At 42.4% G+C, this 27,473-nt stretch overlaps 1 protein-coding gene across 1 annotated transcript; it reads right to left on the bottom strand.

Moving 5' to 3' along the window:
* Positions 1 to 6,399: 6,399 nt before the first annotated feature.
* On the bottom strand, positions 6,400 to 8,208 carry LOC119890898 (butyrophilin-like protein 2). Its single transcript, XM_038702311.1, has 3 exons — positions 7,988 to 8,208; positions 6,928 to 7,269; positions 6,400 to 6,846 (listed from the first exon to the last, which is right to left on the bottom strand). The coding sequence occupies exons 1-3, from the start codon at positions 8,022 to 8,024 to the stop codon at positions 6,695 to 6,697; spliced, it is 531 nt and encodes a 176-aa protein (XP_038558239.1). The 5' UTR covers positions 8,025 to 8,208; the 3' UTR covers positions 6,400 to 6,694.
* Positions 8,209 to 27,473: the final 19,265 nt, after the last annotated feature.

The following is a 27,473-nucleotide window of genomic DNA, read 5'->3' on the forward strand; positions in this document are numbered from 1 at the left end:
CACACATATTCTGAATGCCTTCGGCAGAATTCAAATGAGCCATTTTAATCTAGATTAATCTAGATTAATTCCAAGATTACAGTGAGATTAATCTAGATTTAAAAAATGTATCTATGCCCACCACTAGTTTAAACACCATCTTCAGGAGTTATTTAAGAAAATAGTTTTAATGTCCATTTGTTTAATTCCTTCATGTTCCTTAAAGCCAGTCTTTGGTTTGAGTATTTAGGGCACACAAACAGCACATGCTGCACAGTTTCTGGTTGACTGCAGGCCTCACAAGTTCCAGATGGATGTTTTCCAACAAGGTGCAGAGATGAATTGAACTTTGTGTGACCCAGTCGAACTCTGTCCTCTCCTGCTCTTCCCCAGTGACTTTTCCTCCCCCACTTTCTGCTGAATCTAAATGTCTTCCTTTATTTCCATTATCCCATAAACTCTGCCTCTGCATCTTAACTTTGCTCCGTACATTCGCTTTGATCTCTACTTTGCTAACTGGTACTGCCACCTTTACTTTTACTAATATTCAGTACTTTCTTACACTTATCTTCCACCTCATCAAAAAGATTTTTTCCACGTAAGCAATATATTGTCAAATAAGTTGAGATCCCAACACTCTTACTATCAGGTCGCAAAGAAGAAAACTGGAGCCTTTCTCCCTTTAGTAACAACAGTGAGTGAGAAAAGGGAAGTGCAACATACTTCCATCTGCAAAACACAGAGCTTAACAATGCTATAAGCAATATATTGAATAATAATTAAAAGAAAGATATTTGGTATTAAACATGATATGATGATTGAAAATCAGGATATCTCATTGATATTGAAGGTTAATAAATTGAATTGATCTTCCGATTGTAAAATACATAATATGGTTAAAGTACGGAGAATTAGGGTAAAGGTTAAATAACTGTGCAAAAGGTCACTAAGTTTGGGTGAAGACATCATGACTATGAGTCATTGGGAGAGAAGGGTCAGCAAGGGTAAATGAAATGGCCAAATAAGGACATCTCTGGCCCAGCTGAATTTATGGATGAACAAGCTATGTGACAGTAGACACATAGACAGGATAAGGGTGGTGGCTGATATGACAAAGAAATCAGCCACGGAATAGGATATATAAAGAGAAGCCAGAAAGAGATCGGGGTTATTCCTCGGCGGATCTCAAGAGGCATCGGACTCGGAGCAAGACCATCACCGCACCGGACCAAGAGCCCAAGACAAGAGATGGGGATTTGAACAGCAATCAACTAGGGAACGCTTCAGAGATTTCTTCAGCAAAGTTTCAACAGATCATGCCACGGAGGATAACCATAACAGCCAAGACAACTGAAGAATCATCGGACTCAGAAGATTTTCTCCTTTTCAACTGCGACGAAGACTGAAGATTTTTGAAGACAATTTGAGGGCTTTGGACAAAGCCTCAGGTTTCCACCAGAGTCATCACCCCGCAGAAGAGGGAAAGAACTCCTTGGCCAGGACAACTCCTTCCCCTCCCTTTCTCTCCAAAAAGAAGATAACCAAAAACACTCAAGCTCAGCTATTCGTATCAGGTTTTCAATTTTAACAGTTTTATTATTTTTACTCATTTTAACCAATTTCAGTTATATGCTTGCCCTTGCTAACTTTATGCAATAAAATATATACAGTGGGTACGGAAAGTATTCAGACCCCTTTAAATTTTTCACTCTTTGTTTCATTGCAGCCATTTTCCACAAATCAAAAAAGTTCATTTTATTTCTCAGTAATGTACACTCAGCACCCCATCTTGACAGAAAAAAACAGAAATGTAGAAATTTTTGCAAATTTATTAAAAAAGAAAAACTGAAATATCACATGGTCATAAGTATTCAGACCCTTTGCCGTGACACTCATATTTAACTCAGGTGCTGTCTGTTTCTTCTGATCATCCTTGAGATGGTTCTACACCTTCATTTGAGTCCAGCTGTGTTTGATTATACTGATTGGACTTGATTAGGAAAGCCACACACCTGTCTATATAAGACCTTACAGCTCACAGTGCATGTCAGAGCAAATGAGAATCATGAGGTCAAAGGAACTGCCTGAAGAGCTCAGAGACAGAATTGTGGCAAGGCACAGATCTGGCCAAGGTTACAAAAACATTTCTGCTGCACTTAAGGTTCCTAAGAGCACAGTGGCCTCCATAATCCTCAAATGGAAGACGTTTGGGACGACCAGAACCCTTCCTAGAGTAAAGGGGTCTGAATACTTTCCGTACCCACTGTAATCACTGCATTTAAAGAACGATAGTCGACATTGAAGTTATTTCCTCACTAAGGTAGTAATCAATTAGGTAAAGTGTGTTTAACATCTTTGAGGTTCTTATAGGTTGCTCTAGCCACTGAAATTAACTTATCCTTGGGGCCTATTTTCCTGGCCACTAAATACCAACCTGGCAACCATACCAAGTGCACTGATCAATGAGAAGAGAGCTGTCGTTAACGGGCGTGGCTGGGGTGGTATCTGGCTCTAGGGCTATTCAGTCAGGTGCTATCTCAGAGTAAGCAGGGTAGGGGTTCGGAAGAAGACTGTGAGAAGCCAGGCGAATCTCTTCGACACCAGCTTAAACAGTCCTCAGTCATACCTACTAGGGTAATACCCATAGGCCTAGAGGATCGGACCCTTTAAGACGGAGAGCTGGTCCAGTACCTCCTGAACAGGGGTGACTCGGGATCTAACACGTGGCGCCCAACGTGGGGCTCGACGAAAGGATTCGTGGAGCCTACAGCAGAAACCCCGACGGAAAAGACCAACCGTCGTTCGTGTGGAACACCCGAGAGAGAGAGGCGTGCGGCAGAGAGACATCTGCCAAGCGCCAGAGCGAGGAGTCCAGCGGGAGGAGACATCCGACTGAACACTCGAGGGGCAGCCCTGCAGAAAAGCGGAGCTGCCTGGTGACCTGCTAGAGGAAGCAGCATCACCCGCCCGCAGAGATCCAGAGGGAGAAGCGGGGGAGAGAGCGACCGAGAGGAGCAGTCAAGCTGCATCCCAGAGCGGCGCTGAATAGCCAACCAGTCTGCAACTCATCCCTGATCGAAGCGCTAAGGAGGCTTTGAGGAACGGACGACTCGAGACGACAAAGACGACAGAGATGGCGGTGGCAGCGGCATCAGCAGATGACCCAAAACAGCTGGGTGAGATAGAAGAAACAGAAGGCCTCGGCAGTGAGGATCCAGAATTCCAAGTGCCCCCGGATGTGGTACATCAGAAGGCCCATAGGAAAAAGGGAGATCACTGGCGAGGAAGTGATGAAGTGGAGTGCTCAGTGCAACACAAGAGGATCGTCTTCGTCGGGATTGAGATGAGGGATGTGACACCAAGAGGATGGGTGGTCCCAGAAGAGTCCGTGGTGGAAATGGTGCAGGCCGTACATGAAGCGCTGGGCCATGCAGGCACCATGCCCACACGTGTCCCTGGGGAGTGATCTAACAATATCAAACCACAACCGCAGGAATTTAAAGGTTTCCACTCTTTCTAACCTTTGATTGGACAATTTCAAACAAATATCTTCTTTGACTTCCTTTCTTTTAAAAAGATGGTTTGATTAAACTTAAATCTCCAATTCAAAGACCAATCTTCAACCACACTAACAGCTTCCTGAACTTTCTTTACAACATACTCCAGATTCCTCCCTCGTTTCCAAATTGCCCCATCATCAGCAGAAAGTGATTTCCCAATGTCTGGATGAACCTTCTTATAAACATCATTGATCCTGATTGAAAACAGTAGCGGACTAATGACGCTCCCCTGAGCGCTGCCGTTTTCAACTAAAAATGTATCTGATGTAGAGTTCCCCACACAAACCTGAATGTAGCTACCAGATAAGAAACCTTTGATCCAGTTCTACATTTTACCTCCAATACCCATTTTATCTCGCTGTATTAAAAGACCTCCTGCGCCTTCTCTATATCAAAGAAAACAGCTAGCACCCCCTCTTTATTAGCTTGAGCTTTCCTAACATCAGTTTCCAAACATATTAAAGGGTCCAGAGTACTACGCCCCCTTCTAAATCCACTCTGAAGTGCTGAAAGAAGCTCATTTCTTTCTAAGTAGTATGTTATTCTTTCTGGAATCATTTTCTCCATGGTTTTACACACATGTGAAGTTAAAGCTGTCGGTCTGTAATGATCAGGATCTGTAGGATCTTTCCCAGGTTTCTTAATCTGAATAATAATTGCTTCTTTCCACCCTACTGGAAGCTTCCCCTCCTCCCAAACCTTGTTCAATAACTCCAGTACTTTACCCAATGCAGAAGCATTTAAATGTTCTATCATAGTAAAGCTCATATTGTCTTTAGCAGGTGTCGTTCTTTTACTCTTACTCAGAGCCCTCCTCACCTCAGGCACGGTAAAGGCCTCATCTAGAGGACTCTGATTAGAGTTTCTGTTCTCGAGTACCTCCGGGTATCTAGCTAATGTTTGCCGTCTTCTGATTTTACCTTCTTCTGTCAAATTATCTGAACTATGAATTTTAACAAAGTTCTTTACCAACATTTCTGCCTTTTCTTCTTCTCACAAGCAGTTTCTTCCCTTTTCTTCAACACTGGAAGATCCTTATCTTGCCTGATTCCCCTCCTTCTTTTAATCATTCCCCAAACTTTATCTAGTGGGGTTGTTCTTCCAATAGTTGAACAGAATTCTCTCCAACACATCTTGTTTGTCCTTTTGATTACTTTCCTTACTGCTGCCTGAGCCCTTTAATAATCCACTAAATTCAACATTGAATGAATTCTTTCAGTTCTCTAAGTTTTATTTCTATGTTTGATGGCTTCAGAACTTTCTTTGTTCCACCATGGTGCCATTTTAACTTTCCTTTTACCAGCACTCTTTCCTATAGCTTTGATAATACTTTCATTTGTTTCATCCACTTCCCCTGACATGTCGATCCTATTAAACTCCTCATCACAAGCAAATTTACTCCAGTCTGCTTTACTTCCATCTTGTAACCCCATCAAGGTCAATCATGATATTTTCCTCTAAATTAATTCCTATTGGATAATGGTCACTTCCAATACTATTATCACTTCACACCTCCCGTTTACTGCCACTAGCTACTTCACTGGACACCAATGTCAGATCTAACGCTGACTCTACTCCATTACTTAGATTGACCCTTGTACCTTGTTTATTATTTAAACAAACCAAACCTTTATCCTCAATTAATTCCTCTATAATCAATCCATTATAATCTGTATTTTCCCCTCCCCATAGCGTATTATGAGTGTTAAAATCCCCACACCATATTATTTTGTGTCCTTGATCAAACTCTTGTAAATCTTCATTCTTTTACAAGGATTATACAAATTAACAAAAACTATTCACCCAAATCTCAGTAACTACTACCTCTAAATCAGTACTGTGGTTCATTTCTATTCTCCCATGAGATATACCTTCGTTAATAAAGGGGGCACATCCCCTCCTGACCATTGTCTCCATCCTGCCTTATAACTTTCTACCCTCTGATATTAAAATCCAGATGTGCTTTCAGCCATGTTTCTTGAATACAGATAACGTCAGGCTTTACATTTAGCTGTTGCACATTTCTCTTAAATTCTTGTGCGTTTGCATTCAGGCTTCTGGCGTTCCACTGAAGGATAAGGAAACAAATAAAAAGTTCATAACCCAATTATATGTTCTACCACCAATACCCAATGACTTCAACTTAATACATAACCCTTCTTTCCAGAGTATATCAAATGCTTTTTCAACGCCAAAAAATACAGCTATCAATATTTCTTTGTTGGTCTGTGCTTTCCTGATGAATCCATTGTATTTGACCCCTACGCAACCCACTTTGGTACGGGTAAAGAAGAGCTTTACTCTCTAGGAAATATGTTTCTGGAAAACCCTCATCTGAACCGTGATCTGCCATCCACACAGTGTGTTTAAAAGACAGACTGACTGTAACTCCTGCTGCAGTATCATCATGTGTAAAATCAGACACATGATCCATGATGATACAGAAAAACAGAAACTAATGGCAACAGCAGCATGTGGTGTCTTATTAAGAGGAGTCGAGCTCCTCTGCAGTTCACACCCTGCTTGGACCACAGGTAGCTGGTAAAATACGTTTCCATAGTTTGGTAAGAGGCTTTGTTCAAATTAGCCAAAAAGACATCACTGATACTGGTTGGCACTAGCAACCTGCTGGTAACTAGTTAATAATGCTTAGGCCTGTGTTAATAAAAAATTAATTATGCTAACACCTGAAGTCCCATTAAAATTACCACCTGTTTGAATGTAAATAGAGACATGACTTTATATACAGTCCAGGGCGGCCCACCAGAGTCTGATCTGTTTCATCATGAAGCAAAAACTTCTCATAAAAACATAAAATGTCTCTAAATTGTAAATGAGCTACTTTTTACTTTTACTTGAATAGATTTTTATACCAGTAACTTTATTTGTCCTTAAGTAAAAGTCCATCAAAGAAAACGTACTTTTACTTCAGGAGAATATTTTGGTCTCTTTCCACTTCTGGTTTCTTTATTTGGGATTCGTAGAACAGGATTTGTGCAACTGCAGTGAAGAACTTGAGAAGAGCAGCTGTTGTGTTTGTGGAGAGAGAAAAACTTTTTGTTTCCTTGTGACTTCAGTATCACTGAAACACATGTGGGACTAATTTCTACATCTACAGGTTCCACTGTCACAGGTGTTCAGCTGTTCTGCTCCAATCACACCTTCATATGCTGGAGGTGTAGCAGTAGTGACATACCTGACATGAAATACTGCCGGAAATGTACCAGAAGACCCCCAGCAGCAACAAGACCAACAACCAGGAGAACCAGGAGAACCAGGAGAACTTTGGCCCAGGATGGAAATCGTTCTGTGGGAACCAGAAACATAAAGAACATGACCTCTGACCTCTGACCTGTATCTACAGCAGGTGTTAGGGTTTGTTGCTGACCTTTGACCTGCAGCTGTATCTCTGTCACTCTCCGTTGTCCTCCAAACACTCTGACGGTGCAGGTGTAGCTGCCGCTGTCAGAGAGCTGGAGTTTTGTCAGCTTGAGGCTGAGGTCTCCAGTTTCCAGAGCGTCAGTCATCATGGATGTTCGGCCGCTGTAAAGCTGGTTTTGGTCTTTAAGTTCATCATCTTCCTGCTGACGCTGGTGGACGGTTGGAGGATCGAGATCGTAGCGGCTCCACACCACTGTGGGGTCGTCCATGTCAAAGGTGGGAAACTCACAGGGCAGCAGGACAAACTCCTCCCCCTCATACAGCTCCACAGCTGAGGCATGCTGGGAAACTGTGAGGTCACACAGACAGAGAGGTTCAATCACAGCAGCCTTATTTCATGTCTTATTCCTCCTGGATCCTCAGGTGACCCAGAAACCAACCTGGTCCTGTCTGTGATTGGACGCTGCAGCTGATCAGCTGCTGTGAAACCACATCAGCACAGTTTAAAACCAACAGCAGCTGACAAATAACAGAAGCACCTCAGCTGTCATGTTGCTCTCACTGTTTAGATGGACTCTGTTTTCTGACTCAACATGGTGTTAAAATGAGTGTGTTAACTGTCTGAACTCCTCTTTCCTCACATCTCTTCCTTCCATCTCTCTATCACGTCTTCAGAGGGAGTCCATAATACTCAGGGAAAAGACAGGACTGATGGACACGTGGAGACACTTCATACAGATGAGACAGACGATCCACATGTGATGCTGCTGTCAGCAGAGGATCAGTGTTACTGTTGGTGATATAACCTAGAAGACTGTGAGCAACCTACAGGGATATAATCCTGAAGACCTGAGGACAGTCTGACTGGACCGTCTTCTACATTCATGAGGATTTAAAGAAACATTAAAACATGCTGCCTTTAATATGTTGTTCATGTTGTTATTTGAAGAAAACATCGTCATGGAGCTGAAACAGACTGATGAAGTGAAGATGACAGAAACCACAGATTAAAGAGGTGACGTTGGACTGAGGTGATGATCAGATCAGAGGGAGGAAGGTTATCTTACCGTGCACGAGGATCACAAACACCACAAACATCTTCATCTTCCTGTAGAAACTCCAACAAGCACAAAGTTAATCTGCTTCTCACTAAAGGAAGTCTTCAGAAACCCAGTGAGGACATCAGTTCACAGCCAGCTGTCCCTTTCCTCCTCCTGATAATGACTCTGTGAGGAGAAAACTGGAGTTTCACTTTAAACTGTTTCCACTGAAGCAGCTGCTGGAATGTGAAGAAACAGGCTGAGCAGCTTTCACACAAACATTACTGTGACAGACAGGTGTGGCTGCTGAGCTAACTGCTAACACACCTGCTAGCAGCTAGCATGCTGCTGTTAGGCCCCTCCTCCTCACCCACCACCTGGACACCTCTGTCCATCCTGGAGGGGGACGTTCACAGACTGTTCAGGAGACAGAAGGCAGCTGGGCCAGACTCTGTCTCTCCGTCCACTGATGATGGTTTTTCACTTTAATCCTCAGAGTGGATGAAGTGATTGTGATCAGCTGTTGGGAAGTGAAACTGTGAGTTTGTCAGCTCAGAGTTCAGGTTCAGACTTTGTTAAAGCAGCTCTCTGGAATGAGTCCAGATCACCACAGATCTCTTCTGAGGAAAGAGGAGGAGCTTCAGCTTCCTCATGTTTGTCAGAGCTGTTGGTCCAGTTTCTGTCTCAGACTGACAGACAGAAAGCTGAACCTTCAGTCCTGTTGATTATCTGCACAAGAACTAAACTTCTTTATCAATCTCTAAATGACTGAAGCCGTCAGGAAACACAAGCTTTTTGTTCACTTTCATTCATTTCAAGAAAACATTTTAATGCCAGAGACACAAACAGTTGACAGAGATTTATGCCATTTGTGAGGGACCAAGCTGTCAGGCATGAGGAGTCAGAAAGAAAATTCTTGCGCCATAAAAGAGGTCAACTAAACAGAACTTAACTCAGGTAACATAACCTTAAAATAAGCTGAACTAAACAGACCTAACAAGACTGAGACTTATATAGTGGCTGATCAGGCCATTCTGACAAAAAGGGGGTAGACAAAAAAATGAAGGGAACACTTAAACAACACAATGTAACTCCAAGTCAGTCACACTCCTGTGAAATCAAACTGTCCACTTAGGAAGCAACACTGATTGACAATCAATTTCACATGCTGTTGTGCAAATGGAAAAGACAACAGGTGGAAATTATAAGCAATTAGCAAGACCCCCCAAATAAAGGAGTGGTTCTGCAGGTGGAGACCACAGACCACTTCTCAGTTCCTGTGCTTCCTGGCTGATGTTTTGGTCACTTTTAAATGCTGGCGGTGCTTTCACTCTAGTGGTAGCATGAGACGGAGTCTACAAACCACACAAGTGGCTCAGGTAGTGCAGCTCATCCAGGATGGCACATCAATGCGAGCTGTGGCAAGAAGGTTTGCTGTGTCTGTCAGCGTAGTGTCCAGAGCATGAGGCACTATCAGGAGACAGGCCAGTACATCAGGAGACGTGGAGGAGGCCGTAGGAGGGCAACAACCCAGCAGCAGGACCTCCGCCTTTGTGCAAGGAGGAGCCGGAGGAGCACTGCCAGAGCCCTGCAAAATGACCTCCAACAGGCCACAAATGTGCATGTGTCTGCTCAAACAGTCAGAAACAGACTCCATGAGGGTGGTATGAGGGCCCGACGTCCACAGGTGGGGGACGTTTGGCATTTGCCAGAGAACACCAAGATTGGCAAATTCGCCACTGGCGCCCTGTGCTCTTCACAGATGAAAGCAGGTTCACACTGAGCACATGTGACAGACGTGACAGAGTCTGGAGACGCCATGGAGAACGTTCTGCTGCCTGCAACATCCTCCAGCATGACCGGTTTGGCGGTGGGTCAGTAATGGTGTGGGTGGCATTTCTTTGGGGGGCCGCACAGCCCTCCATGTGCTCGCCAGAGGTAGCCTGACTGCCATTAGATACCGAGATGAGATCCTCAGACCCCTTGTGAGACCATATGCTGGTGCGGTTGGCCCTGGGTTCCTCCTAATGCAAGACAATGCTAGACCTCATGTGGCTGGAGTGTGTCAGCAGTTCCTGCAAGAGGAAGGCATTGATGCTATGGACCGGCCCGCCGTTCCCCAGACCTGAATCCAATTGAGCACATCTGGGACATCATGTCTCTCTCCATCCACCAACGCCACGTTGCACCACAGACTGTCCAGCAGTTGGCGGATGCTTTAGTCCAGGTCTGGGAGGAGATCCCTCAGGAGACCATCCGCCACCTCACCAGGAGCCCAGGCGTTGTAGGGAGGTCATACAGGCACGTGGAGGCCACACACACTACTGAGCCTCATTTTGACTTGTTTTAAGGACATTACATCAAAGTTGGATCGGCCTGTAGTGTTTTCCACTTTGATTTTGAGTGTGACTCCAAATCCAGACCTCCATGGGTTAATAAATTTGATTTCCATTGAAATTTTGTTGTCAGCACATTTAACTATGTAAAGAAAGGAGTATTTAATGAGATTATTTCATTCTTTCAGATCTAGGATGCGTTATTTTAGTGTTCCCTTTATTTTTTTGAGCAGTGTATATTAACAAACCACAATAACTACAAAAATGTTAAGCCAATGCTAATATAAACGAAGGGTAAATCAATCAAATAATCATAACAACAAAGTATAACTAGCAAAGAAAAGAACACATCTCAAAAGTGGAACACTCTGATATGGGAAAACATGTCAGTCCAATTATCCATTCCCCTACTTCAACAACTTAGAGAAAGTTGGAAATCCTTTTGTCTGTCAGCCAGCCAGAGACCGCCAGTAGCAACTCCCCAGGAAGTGGTAACTTAGAAAGGTATTAATTTCACAGAACACAACTTAAAGATAATGCACCTGAACCTGAAATTAACTAAATTGACAAAGTTAACTAAATGTGTGCACCCAAATAGAAAACTAAGTCAAACAAATTATAAAACTGTTTTTAAAACTAAAGTGTGTCAAGTTATTTATTTTGTATAATATGTAATGTGCTCAAAACAAAAGAAAGAGTTACCACCGTGAGTTGTTGTTTCCATGTGTGGCTGCTAATGCGGCTATCACACCTTAAACACTGAAGTCAGTCCAACTTTTTATCAGTATAATAATGAAACAATAAAGAAATAAAAAGGATTTAAACTGCATTTCTTCTTCCTCATGATGTCGCTTCAAATCAGATCACATGAAACTGCATTAATTAGAATAATTTCACAATAATCAATATAACAGATGACATGAAACACACTTCTGCCAGTTCCTCTTGTCCATCAGAGCAGAGACGTGGTTTTGTTGTGGATCAGGTCTTTCTTTAACAGGAGAAGGTTAGTATCTACTAGTGATGGGCAAAGCGAGGCTTTGTGAAACATTGAAATGTTAGAAGCACTTCGACACCCGTCTCCATGGTGACACCTACTGGTCACTTTTGATACTGCCATATCTTGGTAGGGGTTTCATTGAAACAATGACTGACCTGCGTTTACAATTCTAAACGTCTTATCAATACATGACCGACAGGACTTCGGAGTAATCACCATACAATAAACAAATGTCTTCAGATTGTCAGAGACAGCAGATGGGGATTGTAATAAAAGTGTGTTTAAATAAAACACATCTGTGTGTTGTTTCATAAGTAATCACTCATTTAGCCGACGCTTTTCTCAAAAGGGAATCACAATTGCTGTGTCAGAGGGCACACCTTGGGGATAAGTGTCTTGCTCAGGGTCACATGTATCACAGTGGGAATAGAACCCACATCTCTAACACTAAAGGCATATGTCTTAAACACTACCCTATCCATTTTCACAGTCGGAATACTTTATTGATCTACGAGAGTGAATTCTTTGTTGCAGATACTCGCAAGGCATAAAAGGAATAGAAATAATAGGTAGGCCTAGTTGAAGTTAGTGAGTAGAAAATATTATAAAGTAGACCTATACAAACCATTGAATATACTAATAAATGTGGATATCTACAGTATGATACAGTAGCTTATTAAGAGAGGTAATTAGCAGGAAAGATATAGGCCCTAGTGTAATAATAATTTATAATGAGTGCTGGCAGTGTGTCACGTTCTGTGAGCCGGGATGTGACAACAGGAACACTAACAACATGCTGCTCACTGATCCCTGATCACTGATAGGACAGATCAGGATGAACAGGAGTAATTACCTGTCCTTACCTGGTGACAGTAATGTGTCCAATCCAAGGACAGCCTGAAGAAGGCCATGATGCCGGAGTCTGCAGTCTCTGCTGAGCACTATTATGTTACCATCAAAGGTTGGACTTCCTGTTCACACTACAACATGTTCTCTTACTAAACATATCCGAGGTTCTCAACCCGTCCTGCTTCAAGGGCCACCTGTTCTTACCAGAGAGGGCCCGGGGCCCATTAAAACAGAAGTCCCAGCTGACTGTGTCTGATCTATTCTAAGTGTAGTAATGAAGCAGGACAGAGCCGCTCCCTGGTGTTCAGGCAGGAGCCCTCAGATTAATAAAGACAATAAAACCAACAGGTTCTCTAACAGTGTGTGGCTGTGTGCCAGAAGCCAACAGAAAACCAGAACAGCAGGACGTTCTCAGCCAAAAGACATTATTATTATTATTTAACCCAACAGGCCGACAGCTCATGGAGACAGAGTTCAAACTGTTCTCTGTGTTCAGTGAGTAAAAGAGCTTCAGTCAGCTGTGACTTGGGAACATCCTGGTTAATATCTGACATATACCAGTCTGTGATGATCCAGAAGAACTCCTCACTCTGCTGATTCTGCTGAACACCAGCTGGAGTTTCATGTAAATGAGCTCTGCTGACCAAAAAGAAGAGTAAAACTCGTGCTGATGAGCTGGAATGAAGTTGGCTAAAAAGCTGTTAATTTATACTTCCTGTTTTATAACCAGTCAAAGCAGAGCGGACAAAAGCGTCCCGGTCGACGGGAAGATGAAATAAAAGCACAGGTTTAAAGCTGAAGGACCAAACTCCTGTTGTTGTTCTGTTTGACTTGTTGTTGTTGACGTCTCCTCATTTACCACGGAGTGATAAATCTTAGACACATCAGACTTCACTCTCTCCTCAGTCATCACACATGGAGAAAATATGGCCCCACTCTGCCACATGGGGGCGCTGTAACCAAAGTGTTTCTGCCTGCTGAATCCATCAGTCTCACAGCTTTAGATCCGTTTTCATGATGCTGAGTGGAGAAACGCTTTCTGTACGTTGGAGGTTGTATTTACAGTTTTCCTCCTCAGAGAATATTCATGCTTCTCAAAATGATCCATAACTCGTCTCCTCGCAGCACCTGATGCATCTCTTGTTGTTTTCAGAAGAAGGACCAGAACAGGCTCTGCACAGCAAAACCGCAAGTGGAAATTCAGCCTGCATAGAGTTCAAATGAACACTATCCCAGTGTTTCTATAATTCTCACCAGCTCGGTGTTAAAGTTACACTTTGGACAGTGTTAATATTTGAACTCTTTTATAGTGTTACATTTCTGACACTCACAGTGTTGTTTTGTGACACATGAAAGTGTATTTGTGACACTAAACTGTGTTATTATTCCCTTTGACTTACAAAATGTGTAAAAAAAAGCTCCAGAACAGCAGAAACACCAGCACGCAGTAAATCTCTGAACTTTAGGTTAGCACATTTACAGTCAACTGTCAACAAGGATTAATAATCATTAAAACAACATTAGAATGAACATTTTTATTCAGGAAAAAAACTTCCCAGCACCAGTCCCAGTTGGCACAATTCTGCACATTTACATAGAAAATAAAGGTCCAATATAGAGGCTGTGATCTCCACCATCAGCACTTTGTAGATGAAAAGGCTCACACATTATAAGACCGTCTGCTTTGATAAGACCTTTCTCATCACTTTCAATCACTTGGTAGGCATGGAAACGCTCACTGAAATGGTCGACCACAAGCTCGCTCACTAGGAAGTACATGACACTGTTGGCTCAAAGAATCTGATTTATTTTCATGGTCACTCTCAGTGCAGACGATAAGTCCCGCCCTGGACTCTGTCCCACTGATTTTAACCCAGGTAGCAGAGAAAATGTCTTTACCACGCGAGATTATCTCGGGCTCATCCTCACTGGAAACATTCTGGGCATCATCTTTTTCAGTCAAGCACAGACGACAGAAATAACGTCCACTGAAAGACTCTGTGAAACCAAGAATGGCGTGCATGGCCGAGTTGTCCCCAGTTATCTGGCGTATAGTACCAGGGACTGTTTCAGAGGAGAAGGGCCAATCAAGGCCCCGACTCTCCAGTGTTTGATGTCATTAATTAGAGGCTGCAGAATGGGACCAAAGCCACATTTGTTCACATCTTCAGTGTGAAACAGTGCAACCAAATGAACGTTCATCACAGCAGAGGTCAATTTTGGTGGCAGATTTCTGAGGACAAAACAGAGAGCACCTGTTTGGTGAACGCCACGTTTTGAACCCAGCAGTTTCAAAGTCGTCATAGTGCATCTGAATTTGTAAAGAAGTCTGTTGTTTAGAGAACAATGGGTGTTTCTTAAAATAACTCCCATCACAAAAGTCTTCACGTCGCTCTGTTTTTGATACACAAGCAGTTCACACATTTCAGAACTGCGGCACATAAATTTGATTGTTTCCAAAATGGGAACGTAAACAAGTGTCTTTGACTGGGACTCGATCATCAGCGCCTGTTTGTTTATTTCTCCTCGTATCAAATCAAACTCCTCACATTATTTCTACAGGCTCCACAAGCCTCCATTTTTCATTGGGATATTTCCTTCTTTTAGTTTCAGTGTTAAAGCCAACAAATGGATTTTCAAAATGATCTATTGTGTCTACTAAAGTAGATCTTAGAGGATCATCTTCAGGCACAGCAGACAGTATTTCATGTTTAACTTGGGAGTGCAGTCCAGCAGCAAGCTCTTCCAAATCACTAACACCTGCTGAAACTAAACTATCTGCTGTCCCACTTCCTCGGAGTTCAGCAAGGATTGAAGCGCAAATATTTTCTTTAGGAGCTGATCCCTTGTCCTCAAAACACCTGGCCTCTGGACTCAGCGTGGCGCTTGTTTCACCAGCGTCTGTAGAATCTTGGAGACGGTGGAAATGAGCTTGAAATGACTCTGAGTTTGCTGCATCACCACTTTGAGAAAGATCCTTCTCATGAACACTGCTTAGATGTTTTTTGAGAGCCGAATATGTTGAAAACTGACGCCTACAACGTTCTGGTGCACAAAACAACTTAAACCTGGTGCTAGGATAGAAGCTGTGATCCATTCTTCAACGGGTTATCAAGGACTGACGAGCCACATCAACAGCTTGACAAATGAAACAGCTCAACATTTTTTACCCTGGTTCAGCAGTTTGAACTCACAAACTCTTGGAGACTCATCTGTTGTTGTAACATCGATGTTGTAGACCGCCGTCCGCACTAAAGTGTAGAGCTGTACCAGGGACTCGTCATGACTCAGGCTGAACACGTAGTGGGATTCAAACAGTTCATTAAAGCAGCCAAAGAGCCGGTGGAGCGGCAGGGGACGAGCTGTTTGTCTACGACGATGCAGAGAGTGTCGGTCCTGTTCTGGGTCCGGCCAACAGCGAGGATGTAGGCTTGTTTGCCATCTCTTCCCCGCAGGTGTTCATCAGCGCTGCAGCAGGACTGAAAAACAGAACAATAACATGAACACCTCCAAGTAACTCTTTAGATTCTTCTCCACACAGTGGTTCTGCTGCTCCATGCGATGCTATAGATCCTCCTCTGGTCCAGTTAGGGGCCCCTGTGTCGTGAGAACATGCACTCTACTGGAACTATGTCCCACGTAGGAATCTGAACTCTCACAGGGGGAAGAACACTGAGCAGATTTTCAGCTACTCACTGCATAAGTCTGTGTGACACTAGAAAAGTTAGAGCTGCTAAACAGACGATGGTAAATTGCATTGGTGTATTTATGTGTATTCATGTGGCCCCAAGAAGTCTTTGCTGTTGAGCAAATATTAAGTTTACAGCGTTCTGTTTATTGCTTACTTCCCGTACATCTCTGGGGGAAGAAAATACCACTGCAAGTTGTCTCTTATTGAGTTAATATAAGTAAACAACTGGCTCCTGCAGTTTCAACAGATTAGAACAAATGTAGCTTGTGAAAGTGCACCATTTTGTCCCCGGCATCACTGGCACTTATTTTGATCCTCTTGCGTCCAGCTGTGGGTGGCCAGAGATGGAGACACTGTCCCTGTCTATAAGGAGGGAATACAAAGGAGAAGCAGTCATTATCTAGTATCTACACAGAATGCACAAAGTAAACAGCACCAGCTGTTTGGAATATAAACAAAGCAGGTCACGTAGCGTACTGGTGTCATCGTTCTCTGTCAGTCTCTCAGCAGCTTTCAGAAGTCGCCACAACTCGGCCGACTGATTCAGGTGCCTCTTCACTGACCTTGGGCTTGAATGCTGTGTCCCACTTCTTCAGCATCTTGGAGGCAGTTTCAGCACCGAACAGCAACAGGAAGTCTTGGTTCAGCTGTTGATCACACACTGTAAACCCCAACAAGTTCAGAATACTCACAATATTTGTGGAAACTGATTACCTCAAATAATAATAATAATAATATTAGTACACTTAACTTAAATATAATACTTTCATTTTTTAAAGCTTTAATTTCTGCGTACTAAATTACACTGATTTACTGATGCTTATTAAAATCAGTAATTGTAATTGTGTACAGCTTGTACTCTGAGGGAAATCGTGAAAGACTCAAACACTAATGGAAACTCACTCAACAAAATTACTTCTAGTCAACTTAAAATTTACAAATTGCCCATTTTCAGATAGTAGTCCTAAAAATACAAATACAGCTCCATTATTACAATTCAAGTTCTCTTTATTAAACAATCAGTTTCAAACTTCAAACATTTCCTGTCATTTCTTTATTTCACAGAAACAGAATATGTTACAGTGAAACTTGTTTTCATCAGACGGGAAAAGTCACATCTTGCATTAAGCTGTTTTAAGTAATTGACTGCTTGATCAGATAATAAACCAGCAACAACTTTGATAACCGATTTGTTTTCATTCTTTTATGCAATAATGTTGAACTTTCCCTCTTTACAGAGACTTAATGAGATCTTTTGGTGTTAAGTGATAATGAGTTGACTTTGCTGAATCTCTTCAGCAAAGTCCTTTGAGCTACACAAACCTTTCTTTTACTACCTTGCAGTGTGTTATGTGGATAAAGCAACTGTGCATAATTTTATTCCAACGGCAGCACTTTTACTTAAATAATATAAAAGGGAGCTCACGACATACTGAGCATGCAGACGGACAGTTCAGAAGCGCTTTCAGGAGTCTGTAACAGACAAATGATCCACAGCCACCTTTCTCTTGGGCCCGCATCAGTGACCACAGTGAGGAGTGTCAGCAATGTCTGGTTCATCTTCACCCTGCAAAATACAAGCAATCCAAATATGAGATAATTATAAAGCACTGTGTGCTCGTCAGTGCTCGTCAGTGCCCCCCCCACACTTTTTATTTTTTACAAGCCTGTCTGGATACAATGCTCACATGACAAAATGTTACTGGTGGCTGTGATGATTCCTTCTGTCCATACTGATGCTTTCTTAATCTGACTCAACTGTAGGAGACTGAGGACAAAATTCTAAAGTTCATTAGGAACAGTTATGAGACTTCAACAGTCTGACTTAAATAAGCCACAAAACATATCGTATTAGTATTTTTAGAAGTTAGTCTTTGTGCGTTTCCTTGCTGAGCTGCAGCAGTGGGATACTTCCTTCCAACAGTAAACCTACACAATGACCTAACAACAGAATCCGTTTAATTTTTTAGACTGTTTAAGACCAATTTAGCTGCAGCTGAACTCAGACTTTAGAACTTTAGGTTTTGGGCTCCCTGCACTGTGTACTTCATTCTGCTGAACAACTTAGACCTATTGTCCTCATCGTGGGCCTGTGCCCTCTACGGTCACTGTTCACACAGCCTTGTCTGTTTCTACTTTGTTACACATACTCATTATTTGATAAAGTACTTCCTGTTCAAAGACAATGTTTAGGTTTTTATACTTGCACAAAGAATCAGAGCTCAGGTCTTGGGAGGTTAGAGAAACATTTTTGCATGAAAGGAGAAGTGTGGATTTGCCATGCCTGTGAAGGGATGTTTAATTGAGATGAGGAATGACAGCCAACAATAAATATTTCACTGTACACATCACATTTTAGCCCTGACATAGACTACATTGCTGGACGAGGCATTAAAGTTAGTTGCCTATAGTGCATTTCATGTTACATTGACAGACATCACGACGTTGAGCAGGTATCATGATTGAAAAACCAAGCTGGAAAGAAAAAACTACATTTTTCACATTAAACCAAAAGTAAAAGCAGGTTTTAATGACCACGAACATTTTTATTGTAACTTTAAATATTCTTCGCACCTTCCTTGGATTTCTCTTGTCCCCACACTCTGACACACAGCGGCCTCCACCTCAGGTAAACACCCCCCCTCGTTTGTCTGCAGTGTCACCACACTGCTGTGACCCGTGAGAGGGCAGTGAAAAACGTGAGGGTTAGGAAGTCTGGTTTGGTGAGATTATGTTATTTAAGTCATTTAATTGACGAGACTAATGACTAACTCAACGGGAACGCTGAGTGTGAGCGCTACCAGGAGCTACTCTCTGTCAGCTGATGTTTGTGGTGCTCGCAGTGGCGATTCTGGGGGGTGGCCTGAGGTGGCCGGGGCCACCCCTGAAAGCTCATTGGCCACCCCAGATCTGATCAGTTGAGGACTTTGTTATACAAGTTAACTGTGGAGTATTCATACGCCGGACTGTAAAGCATTAAAGATATATAGATATTGGACGTATACAGTATGTTATGTGGACTGAAAACAGGATGTATCAAAAGAGCTCCAGTCTGTAAAAAGTGTTTTGAACATGTTGAACTTATGGTTAGAGGTAATGATGTTTGAGTAAGCAAAATAGAAAAACAGTTAACGGGTTCATATTTAGTCATTTTAAAGCCATCCTCATATTTTAATGGTTTATCATATGTTATGGTTAAAGTTGTTATTGTAAGTTGCAGCAGTCACAGAACAGTATTTTACTGTTATTTCTTATTTTTCATGTGCAAAATGTCATTCTAACAACAGCAGCAGTCAGTGTGAACAAGAGTGTTGTAGTTACTAGTCGAACATTGTGAAGTTAATTACACGACGACGAGTAAGCTAGCCGAATTAGCCTTTAGCGATGCTAACGGCCTGCCGCCCGCTCACAGAGCCCTCTGCTCCCGCCGTCACGGCAGAGGAAAACACAGCTGGAAGGTTTTCATACCGCTTATCTGTCTTCACATCCTGAGCAAGGTTCAAACGTTTTAACTTAAACCAAGAGACAGCTGTTTGTGGGTCACGTTGAACGTCACGTCGCGGCAGTTGTGTTGCTATGACGACCAGCTACATTGAGCGGTAGAGGAGACCGGGGTCAATTCAAACATATTTTACATTTATAAGAAACATATAAACGTGCACTAATTAATAATACAGTTGATATATTTTCACTTATAAGAACAAGACTTAAATATTTAATTAAATGCATGAAGTCTGGCAATTGTAACACTGAAAAATAAGTCATATTAACCCACTGCAGCTCAAGTCAAAACCTAGGCTACCTCAAATTAATTACTTTACAGCTGATAATGTTACATAAGAGTTTTTAAATGGTTCAAATTATTTTAGATGTCAGGCATCCTCTGCTCTCTCTGTTCTAACTTCATAAAATTGCTTTTATAAGTGAACTAGTCATTCTCTTTGGTTTTGCTGGGTCTTATACCATCAACTACTTTAAGTCCACCATACAGACAAACTGACAATGAAAGGAACTTTACTTTTGCAGACTTAGGCCTATAATATTCACACTTTCTGTTAAACACATATAAAACACATTATTTTATACAAAGAATGTTGGCCTATGATAATTGGTGACTAACACAAATCCATTTCTTTTAATACACCCTTTTTTTAAGGTTTTACATTTATATTCAATGAAATATGCTTATTTTCAAAACAGACAAACAAGCTGCTTACATTGGGCCATGTGGCTTGGGGGCAATTGTAACACAGTGTTACAGTTGTTTGCTAACTCGTTTGATCCACGTGGCTGCTCTTTAATTGCTTTTACAAAATCAACAAAATGTCAACAGGCCGAACTTCATTGATTCTACCGATGTGTTTGGTGACAAAACCCTCGTTAGTAGAAAGGCTGTAGGCGATGTGACGCTAGATAATGTCTCATTATGTAACATGATGTAAAGGCTTGATGTAACAAAAGGATCCTAATGCGAGTCTTTGATAGGCTGTTAAATTCAAGAAATACACGATGACGTTAGCCCGCAGCCTTTATTAGCCTTTCCCGAGAAGAGTAGGCTACGGGTTTCTGCCGGCGTCAGTGAGGGAGCTCAGGAGGAGCGACCAGCGGCTTTCCTCTACTCGTTGGACACAAAAGTTGCCTTTCTCTTCGTATCACTTGGAAATGGACTCATCTTCTTTTCGGCAGCGTTAACGCTCCTCTGGATGCCGGTGTTCTGTGGATTTATGCTACCTATCGAGATGTGCTACTTAGCGGTTCTGCGCATGAGCGTGACCCACAAGCGCGGTCTGTTTCCCATAAATCTGTGCAGCCTTGCTGTTGGGCATGCCGTCGAGACAGCGGCTGATCATCAGCAGTATCAAAATAATTATTCATTATTAGTCTTATCAGAATATTATCTTAAATAAAGATGGCATAATATAGTATTTCAACATGCTCCCCATCTCCGTACAGTACACATGGAGTGAGTAGTTGTACAATATACAATGATTCTGTAGTGGGAGCATTATTTGATCAGAATACGCTACCCCTGAAATTATGTTATAATATAATCAAAAACAGAAGACGTCATAATACTGTGAGAGTTATAACTTTATGGGATTGGAAATAGGAACACATAAGGTAGCATTTTTCGATCGGGCAGAGCGACTCGATAGAGGCTATCGATTTGCGCTACGGTAGCATTTTTCAACAAGGCAGCATAGATCGTCAGAACACCGATATGTGGCGGTGACTGTGTCCGCTATTTTAGCCCCCTCTCTATCTGTAATCTCCAGAGTTAAGCGTTATGTGGATTTGGATTTCTCCACGGAGGTTACCAGCACCTCTAAGTCATCTGACTTCAAGTTCAATGATAGTTGTTGTTTCTGCTCCATTTTCAGCGTATGTTTCATTACAAAAATGACCAAAAACAGCGATTAAGAGCAGTTTAGCTCGGCGAGATGAGAAAAGCGTCATCGGTTGCTAGGTAACAGACATGAAAGATGATAACCGATGTTGGATTTAGTATTTCCTAACCTGAGATAAGATAGGATTCCTAAATTTCGTTAGGATTTGCTTCTGTAATAACAAATTGATCCTATCTTAGACTCTTCCTGTCTTAAGACTTAAGATAGGAACTTTCTGAAGAAGAAAAGTGCTGCACATCCAAAAAGTTACTTCTGCTAAGGTGAAATGATCCTGCTCCTTTTCCACAGGCAGAGAGAGAGAGAATCCCCATAAAGACGTCTCTTTATGTCTCTGAATTTCTGACTACTGTTGTTACAAAGTAGATGAAGAAAAACTATCAAAGTCCAGCTGTGAAAACAGTTTGAACATGTTGGTTTGGTCGTGATTGTCCCTTCTTCTTCTTGTTCTGGATATATGTCTGTAATGTTTGTCCTTATTTGTAAAGACTTTCCTCCTTTAGATCGTTCAGCACCATCTTCCCAAACCCTCCAGCCGAAGAGAACGGGGGATTCCCATAGGCAGAAACACGTCCAGCTCTGAAGTCCTAAACCGGTCTGCAGAGCTTTCAGAGTCAGAGGCTGCAAAAGAGCTACTTGATAGCAGGAGATGTTTACAGTCTTGACTCATAACGTCATCAGTGAAGTGTGTCACAAAGTTGAGAGCACTGTGACATTTAGAATTGTGAATGACGGGCTGAGAAACTTAGGAAACTTCATTTGGTGAAGACAAAACTGAACCCAGGTTTTGCCTGTTGCACTGCTGTTATGGGTGAAACACCTCACCAAGTCCACGGTTCGGTTCAGACCTCCACATCATTAACATTATTATTACTGTTATTAAAATCCATCTTGGGTTAATTAAACTAGTCTAACTTGCAGGCGTGATCACTCAGACTAAAATAATCACGTGACACGCAGTTGGAAGACGATAAAACAGGTGGAAGGTTCCAAAACATGGCCGCTATAGACACTAAAATAAGGCTGAGAATGACCTGGAATAACTTCCTACCAATACAATTAGGATATACACTGCTGCCCAGCCCCCACCCGACCACCGGCTGCTGCCGCCACTGTTACACTGTCTTTATGAGAGCTCGCCAGTCCTGGGAGCGGGTCACTTTGTGTCGCAGTTTCAGAAGCGTAACAGCCCTAACTGCTGTGTTACTTTTCTTTTCAGACCATTTAGTCTGTTTGGGCCTTTAACCTGACAGATTATCTAACACGGTGTTGTCCCTTACATGTGGTGTTTCTCTTTTGCAGCACTGCTGCTGTTTGACCTTCCTCTGATAGAGTGAATTACTTTCAGCCTTACCAATGTTTGCTATACTGTTGTTCAAATGATTTGATCTGGAGGACTGACTTTACACTGAAAACCTATTCCGTCTTCTGTCAGCAGATGGTGGAAACCTGGAGGGGAGGATGTACTTGAAGAGTACAAGTTAGAGAATTCCCTGAAGCAGCGCACCCGGAGACAGCTCGTCAACATACTGGCTAGCCATGTGACTGAGATGCATGATGGGTAAGTGCTCCTAAACCTTTTAAAAAGTTTGAGACTCAAAGGGTTTATATGGGAATGAAATGTGTTTAATTAACATCTGTGGGGTCCTGATTCATCCTGGAGCACATGAAGTTTATGTGTTTGTATTGTGTTTGCTTTAAAGGAGGATTCCCTCCCGCAAGCAAAAGGAGAAATACGCCCTGGGAATCATCACGCCGAAGGATCCTTTCTCTCCAAAGGGCTTTTGTTTGTTATATTTGGTTTGATGGCAATAAGGTGCAGCATATTTAGCGCGGCGCCTTAAGACCATGACCAGGAATAAACATCAACAGCCAGTCAAGGCTAAAGGCAAAACGGCGAGGATTAGCAGCCGCAGCAGCTCAGCAGCTTGATGGAGACGCCTGCAGGGAGGCTAAATCATTCCTGGTTCACTGTCCTGATGAAGCTGGTGTGTTTCAGAAGATGAAGGTGACCTTCCAACATCGCCAGGAACTAGAGCCTGAACCGCCGCAGAAAAGCACAGATGTCTTCAAGATGTTTCAAAGGACTGCTGAGTTCAGCACATTTTCTCACCAGGTTTAAGTTGTTTTGTGCACCAATTTGTTTTCAACTCGGCTTTCAAAAAACATCTAAGCAGTGTTCATGAGAAGGATCTTTCTCAAAGTGGTGATGCAGCAAACTCAGAGTCATTTCAAGCTCATTTCCACCGTCTCCAAGATTCTACAGACGCTGGTGAAACAAGCGCCACGCTGAGTCCAGAGGCCAGGTGTTTTGAGGACAAGGGATCAGCTCCTAAAGAAAATATTTGCGCTTCAATCCTTGCTGAACTCCGAGGAAGTGGGACAGCAGATAGTTTAGTTTCAGCAGGTGTTAGTGATTTGGAAGAGCTTGCTGCTGGACTGCACTCCCAAGTTAAACATGAAATACTGTCTGCTGTGCCTGAAGATGATCCTCTAAGATCTACTTTAGTAGACACAATAGATCATTTTGAAAATCCATTTGTTGGCTTTAACACTGAAACTAAAAGAAGGAAATATCCCAATGAAAAATGGAGGCTTGTGGAGCCTGTAGAAATAATGTGAGGAGTTCGATTTGATACGAGGAGAAATAAACAAACCTTTATTTTCTATGTAAATGTGCAGAATTGTGCCAACTGGGACTGGTGCTGGGAAGTTTTTTTCCTGAATAAAAATGTTCATTCTAATGTTGTTTTAATGATTATTAATCCTTGTTGACAGTTGACTGTAAATGTGCTAACCTAAAGTTCAGAGATTTACTGCGTGCTGGTGTTTCTGCTGTTCTGGAGCCTTTTTTTACACATTTTGTAAGTCAAAGGGAATAATAACACAGTTTAGTGTCACAAATACACTTTCATGTGTCACAAAACAACACTGTGAGTGTCAGAAATGTAACACTATAAAAGAGTTCAAATATTAACACTGTCCAAAGTGTAACTTTAACACCGAGCTGGTGAGAATTATAGAAACACTGGGATAGTGTTCATTTGAACTCTATGCAGGCTGAATTTCCACTTGCGGTTTTGCTGTGCAGAGCCTGTTCTGGTCCTTCTTCTGAAAACAACAAGAGATGCATCAGGTGCTGCGAGGAGACGAGTTATGGATCATTTTGAGAAGCATGAATATTCTCTGAGGAGAAAACTGTAAATACAACCTCCAACGTACAGAAAGCGTTTCTCCACTCAGCATCATGAAAACGGATCTAAAGCTGTGAGACTGATGGATTCAGCAGGCAGAAACACTTTGGTTACAGCGCCCCCATGTGGCAGAGTGGGGCCATATTTTCTCCATGTGTGATGACTGAGGAGAGAGTGAAGTCTGATGTGTCTAAGATTTATCACTCCATGGTAAATGAGGAGACGTCAACAACAACAAGTCAAACAGAACAACAACAGGAGTTTGGTCCTTCAGCTTTAAACCTGTGCTTTTATTTCATCTTCCCGTCGACCGGGACGCTTTTGTCCGCTCTGCTTTGACTGGTTATAAAACAGGAAGTATAAATTAACAGCTTTTTAGCCAACTTCATTCCAGCTCATCAGCACGAGTTTTACTCTTCTTTTTGGTCAGCAGAGCTCATTTACATGAAACTCCAGCTGGTGTTTGAGCAGAATCAGCAGAGTGAGGAGTTCTTCTGGATCATCACAGACTGGTATATGTCAGATATTAACCAGGATGTTCCCAAGTCACAGCTGACTGAAGCTCTTTTACTCACTGAACACAGAGAACAGTTTGAACTCTGTCTCCATGAGCTGTCGGCCTGTTGGGTTAAATAATAATAATAATGTCTTTTGGCTGAGAACGTCCTGCTGTTCTGGTTTTCTGTTGGCTTCTGGCACACAGCCACACACTGTTAGAGAACCTGTTGGTTTTATTGTCTTTATTAATCACAAACACACAGTGAGAAAAGTCCCCTGAGGGCCCCTCACTTTCCCTTTGGGGACAGGAGTCATTACATGTCATCAGCTGCACGTCTTTAGGATATGTTTAGTAAGAGAACATGTTGTAGTGTGAACAGGAAGTCCAACCTTTGATGGTAACATAATAGTGCTCAGCAGAGACTGCAGACTCTGGCATCATGGCCTTCTTCAGGCTGTCCTTGGATTGGACACATTACTGTCACCAGGTAAGGACAGGTAATTACTCCTGTTCATCCTGATCTGTCCTATCAGTGATCAGGGATCAGTGAGCAGCATGTTGTTAGTGTTCCTGTTGTCACATATTTGGACATTTAGTTTAATCGCAGGTCCAAAGCTTCTCCACAGAGCCAGAGAAAGAGTCCGGCTGCAGCGTGACTTTATGAAGGGCTCAGTATGACTCCGCTATATTAGGTTTGCTTTAGATTTCACGTCTGTAATGATGAACCTCCCAAAAACAGCTGAGAGCGACTAGTCGCAGATACTAACCTTCTCCTGTTAAAGAAAGACCTGATCCACAACAAAACCACATCTCTGCTCTGATGGACAAGAGGAACTGGCAGAAGTGTGTTTCATGTCATCTGTTAATATTGATTATTGTCAAATTATTGTAAAATAATGCAGTTTCTTGTGATCTGATTTGAAGCGACATCATGAGGAAGAACAAATGCAGTTTAAATCCTTTTTATTTCTTTATTGTTTCATGATTGTACTGATGAAAAGTTGGACAGACTTCAGTGTTTAATGACATAAATCTCTGTCAGCTGTTTGTGTCTCTGACATTAAAATGTTTTCTTGAACAGAAAAAGCTTGTGTTTCCTGACGGCTTCAGTCATTTAGAGATTGATAAAGAAGTTTAGTTCTTGTGCAGATAATCAACAGGACTGAAGGTTCAGCTTTCTGTCTGTCAGTCTGAGACAGAAACTGGACCAACAGCTCTGACAAACATGAGGAAGCTGAAGCTCCTCCTCTTTCCTCAGAAGAGATCTGTGGTGATCTGGACTCATTCCAGAGAGCTGCTTTAACAAAGTCTGAACCTGAACTCTGAGCTGACAAACTCACAGTTTCACTTCACAACAGCTGATCACAATCACTTCATCCACTCTGAGGATTAAAGTGAAAAACCATCATCAGTGGACGGAGAGACAGAGTCTGGCCCAGCTGCCTTCTGTCTCCTGAACAGTCTGTGAACGTCCCCCTCCAGGATGGACAGAGGTGTCCAGGTGGTGGGTGAGGAGGAGGGGCCTAACAGCAGCATGCTAGCTGCTAGCAGGTGTGTTAGCAGTTAGCTCAGCAGCCACACCTGTCTGTCACAATAATGTTTGTGTGAAAGCTGCTCAGCCTGTTTCTTCACATTCCAACAGCTGCTTCAGTGGAAACAGTTTAAAGTGAAACTCCAGTTTTCTCCTCACAGAGTCAGCAGATTATCAGGAGGAGGAAAGGGACAGCTGGCTGTGAACTGATGTCCTCACTGGGTTTCTGAAGACTTCCTTTAGTGAGAAGCAGATTAACTTTGTGCTTGTTGGAGTTTCTACAGGAAGATGAAGATGTTTGTGGTGTTTGTGATCCTCGTGCACGGTAAGATAACCTTCCTCCCTCTGATCTGATCATCCCTCAGTCCAACGTCACCTCTTTAATCTGGGTTTCTTTCATCTTCATCAGTCTGTTTCAGCTCCATGACGATGTTTTCTTCAAATAACATGAACAACATATTAAAGGCAGCATGTTTTAATGTTTCTTTAAATCCTCATGAATGTAGAAGACGGTCCAGTCAGACTGTCCTCAGGTCTTCAGGATTATATCCCTGTAGGTTGCTCACAGTCTTCTAGGTTATATCACCAACAGTAACACTGATCCTCTGCTGACAGCAGCATCACATGTGGATCGTCTGTCTCATCTGTATGAAGTGTCTCCAGATGTCCATCAGTCCTGTCTTTTCCCTGAGTATTATGGACTCCCTCTGAAGACGTGATGGAGAGATGGCAGGAAGAGATGTGAGGAAGAGGAGTTCAGACAGTTAACACACTCATTTTAACACCATGTTGAGTCAGAAAACAGAGTCCATCTAAACAGTGAGAGCAACATGACAGCTGAGGTGCTTCTGTTATTTGTCAGCTGCTGTTGGTTTTAAACTGTGCTGATGTGGTTTCACAGCAGCTGATCAGCTGCAGCGTCCAATCACAGACAGGACCAGGTTGGTTTCTGGGTCACCTGAGGATCCAGGAGGAATAAGACATGAAATAAGGCTGCTGTGATTGAAC

This window comes from Micropterus salmoides, unplaced genomic scaffold (assembly GCF_014851395.1).
Source record: "Micropterus salmoides isolate LMB-PRFRI ecotype aquatic unplaced genomic scaffold, ASM1485139v1 Ms_hic_scaffold_601, whole genome shotgun sequence".
NCBI classification, from domain to species: Eukaryota; Metazoa; Chordata; class Actinopteri; order Centrarchiformes; family Centrarchidae; genus Micropterus; species Micropterus salmoides.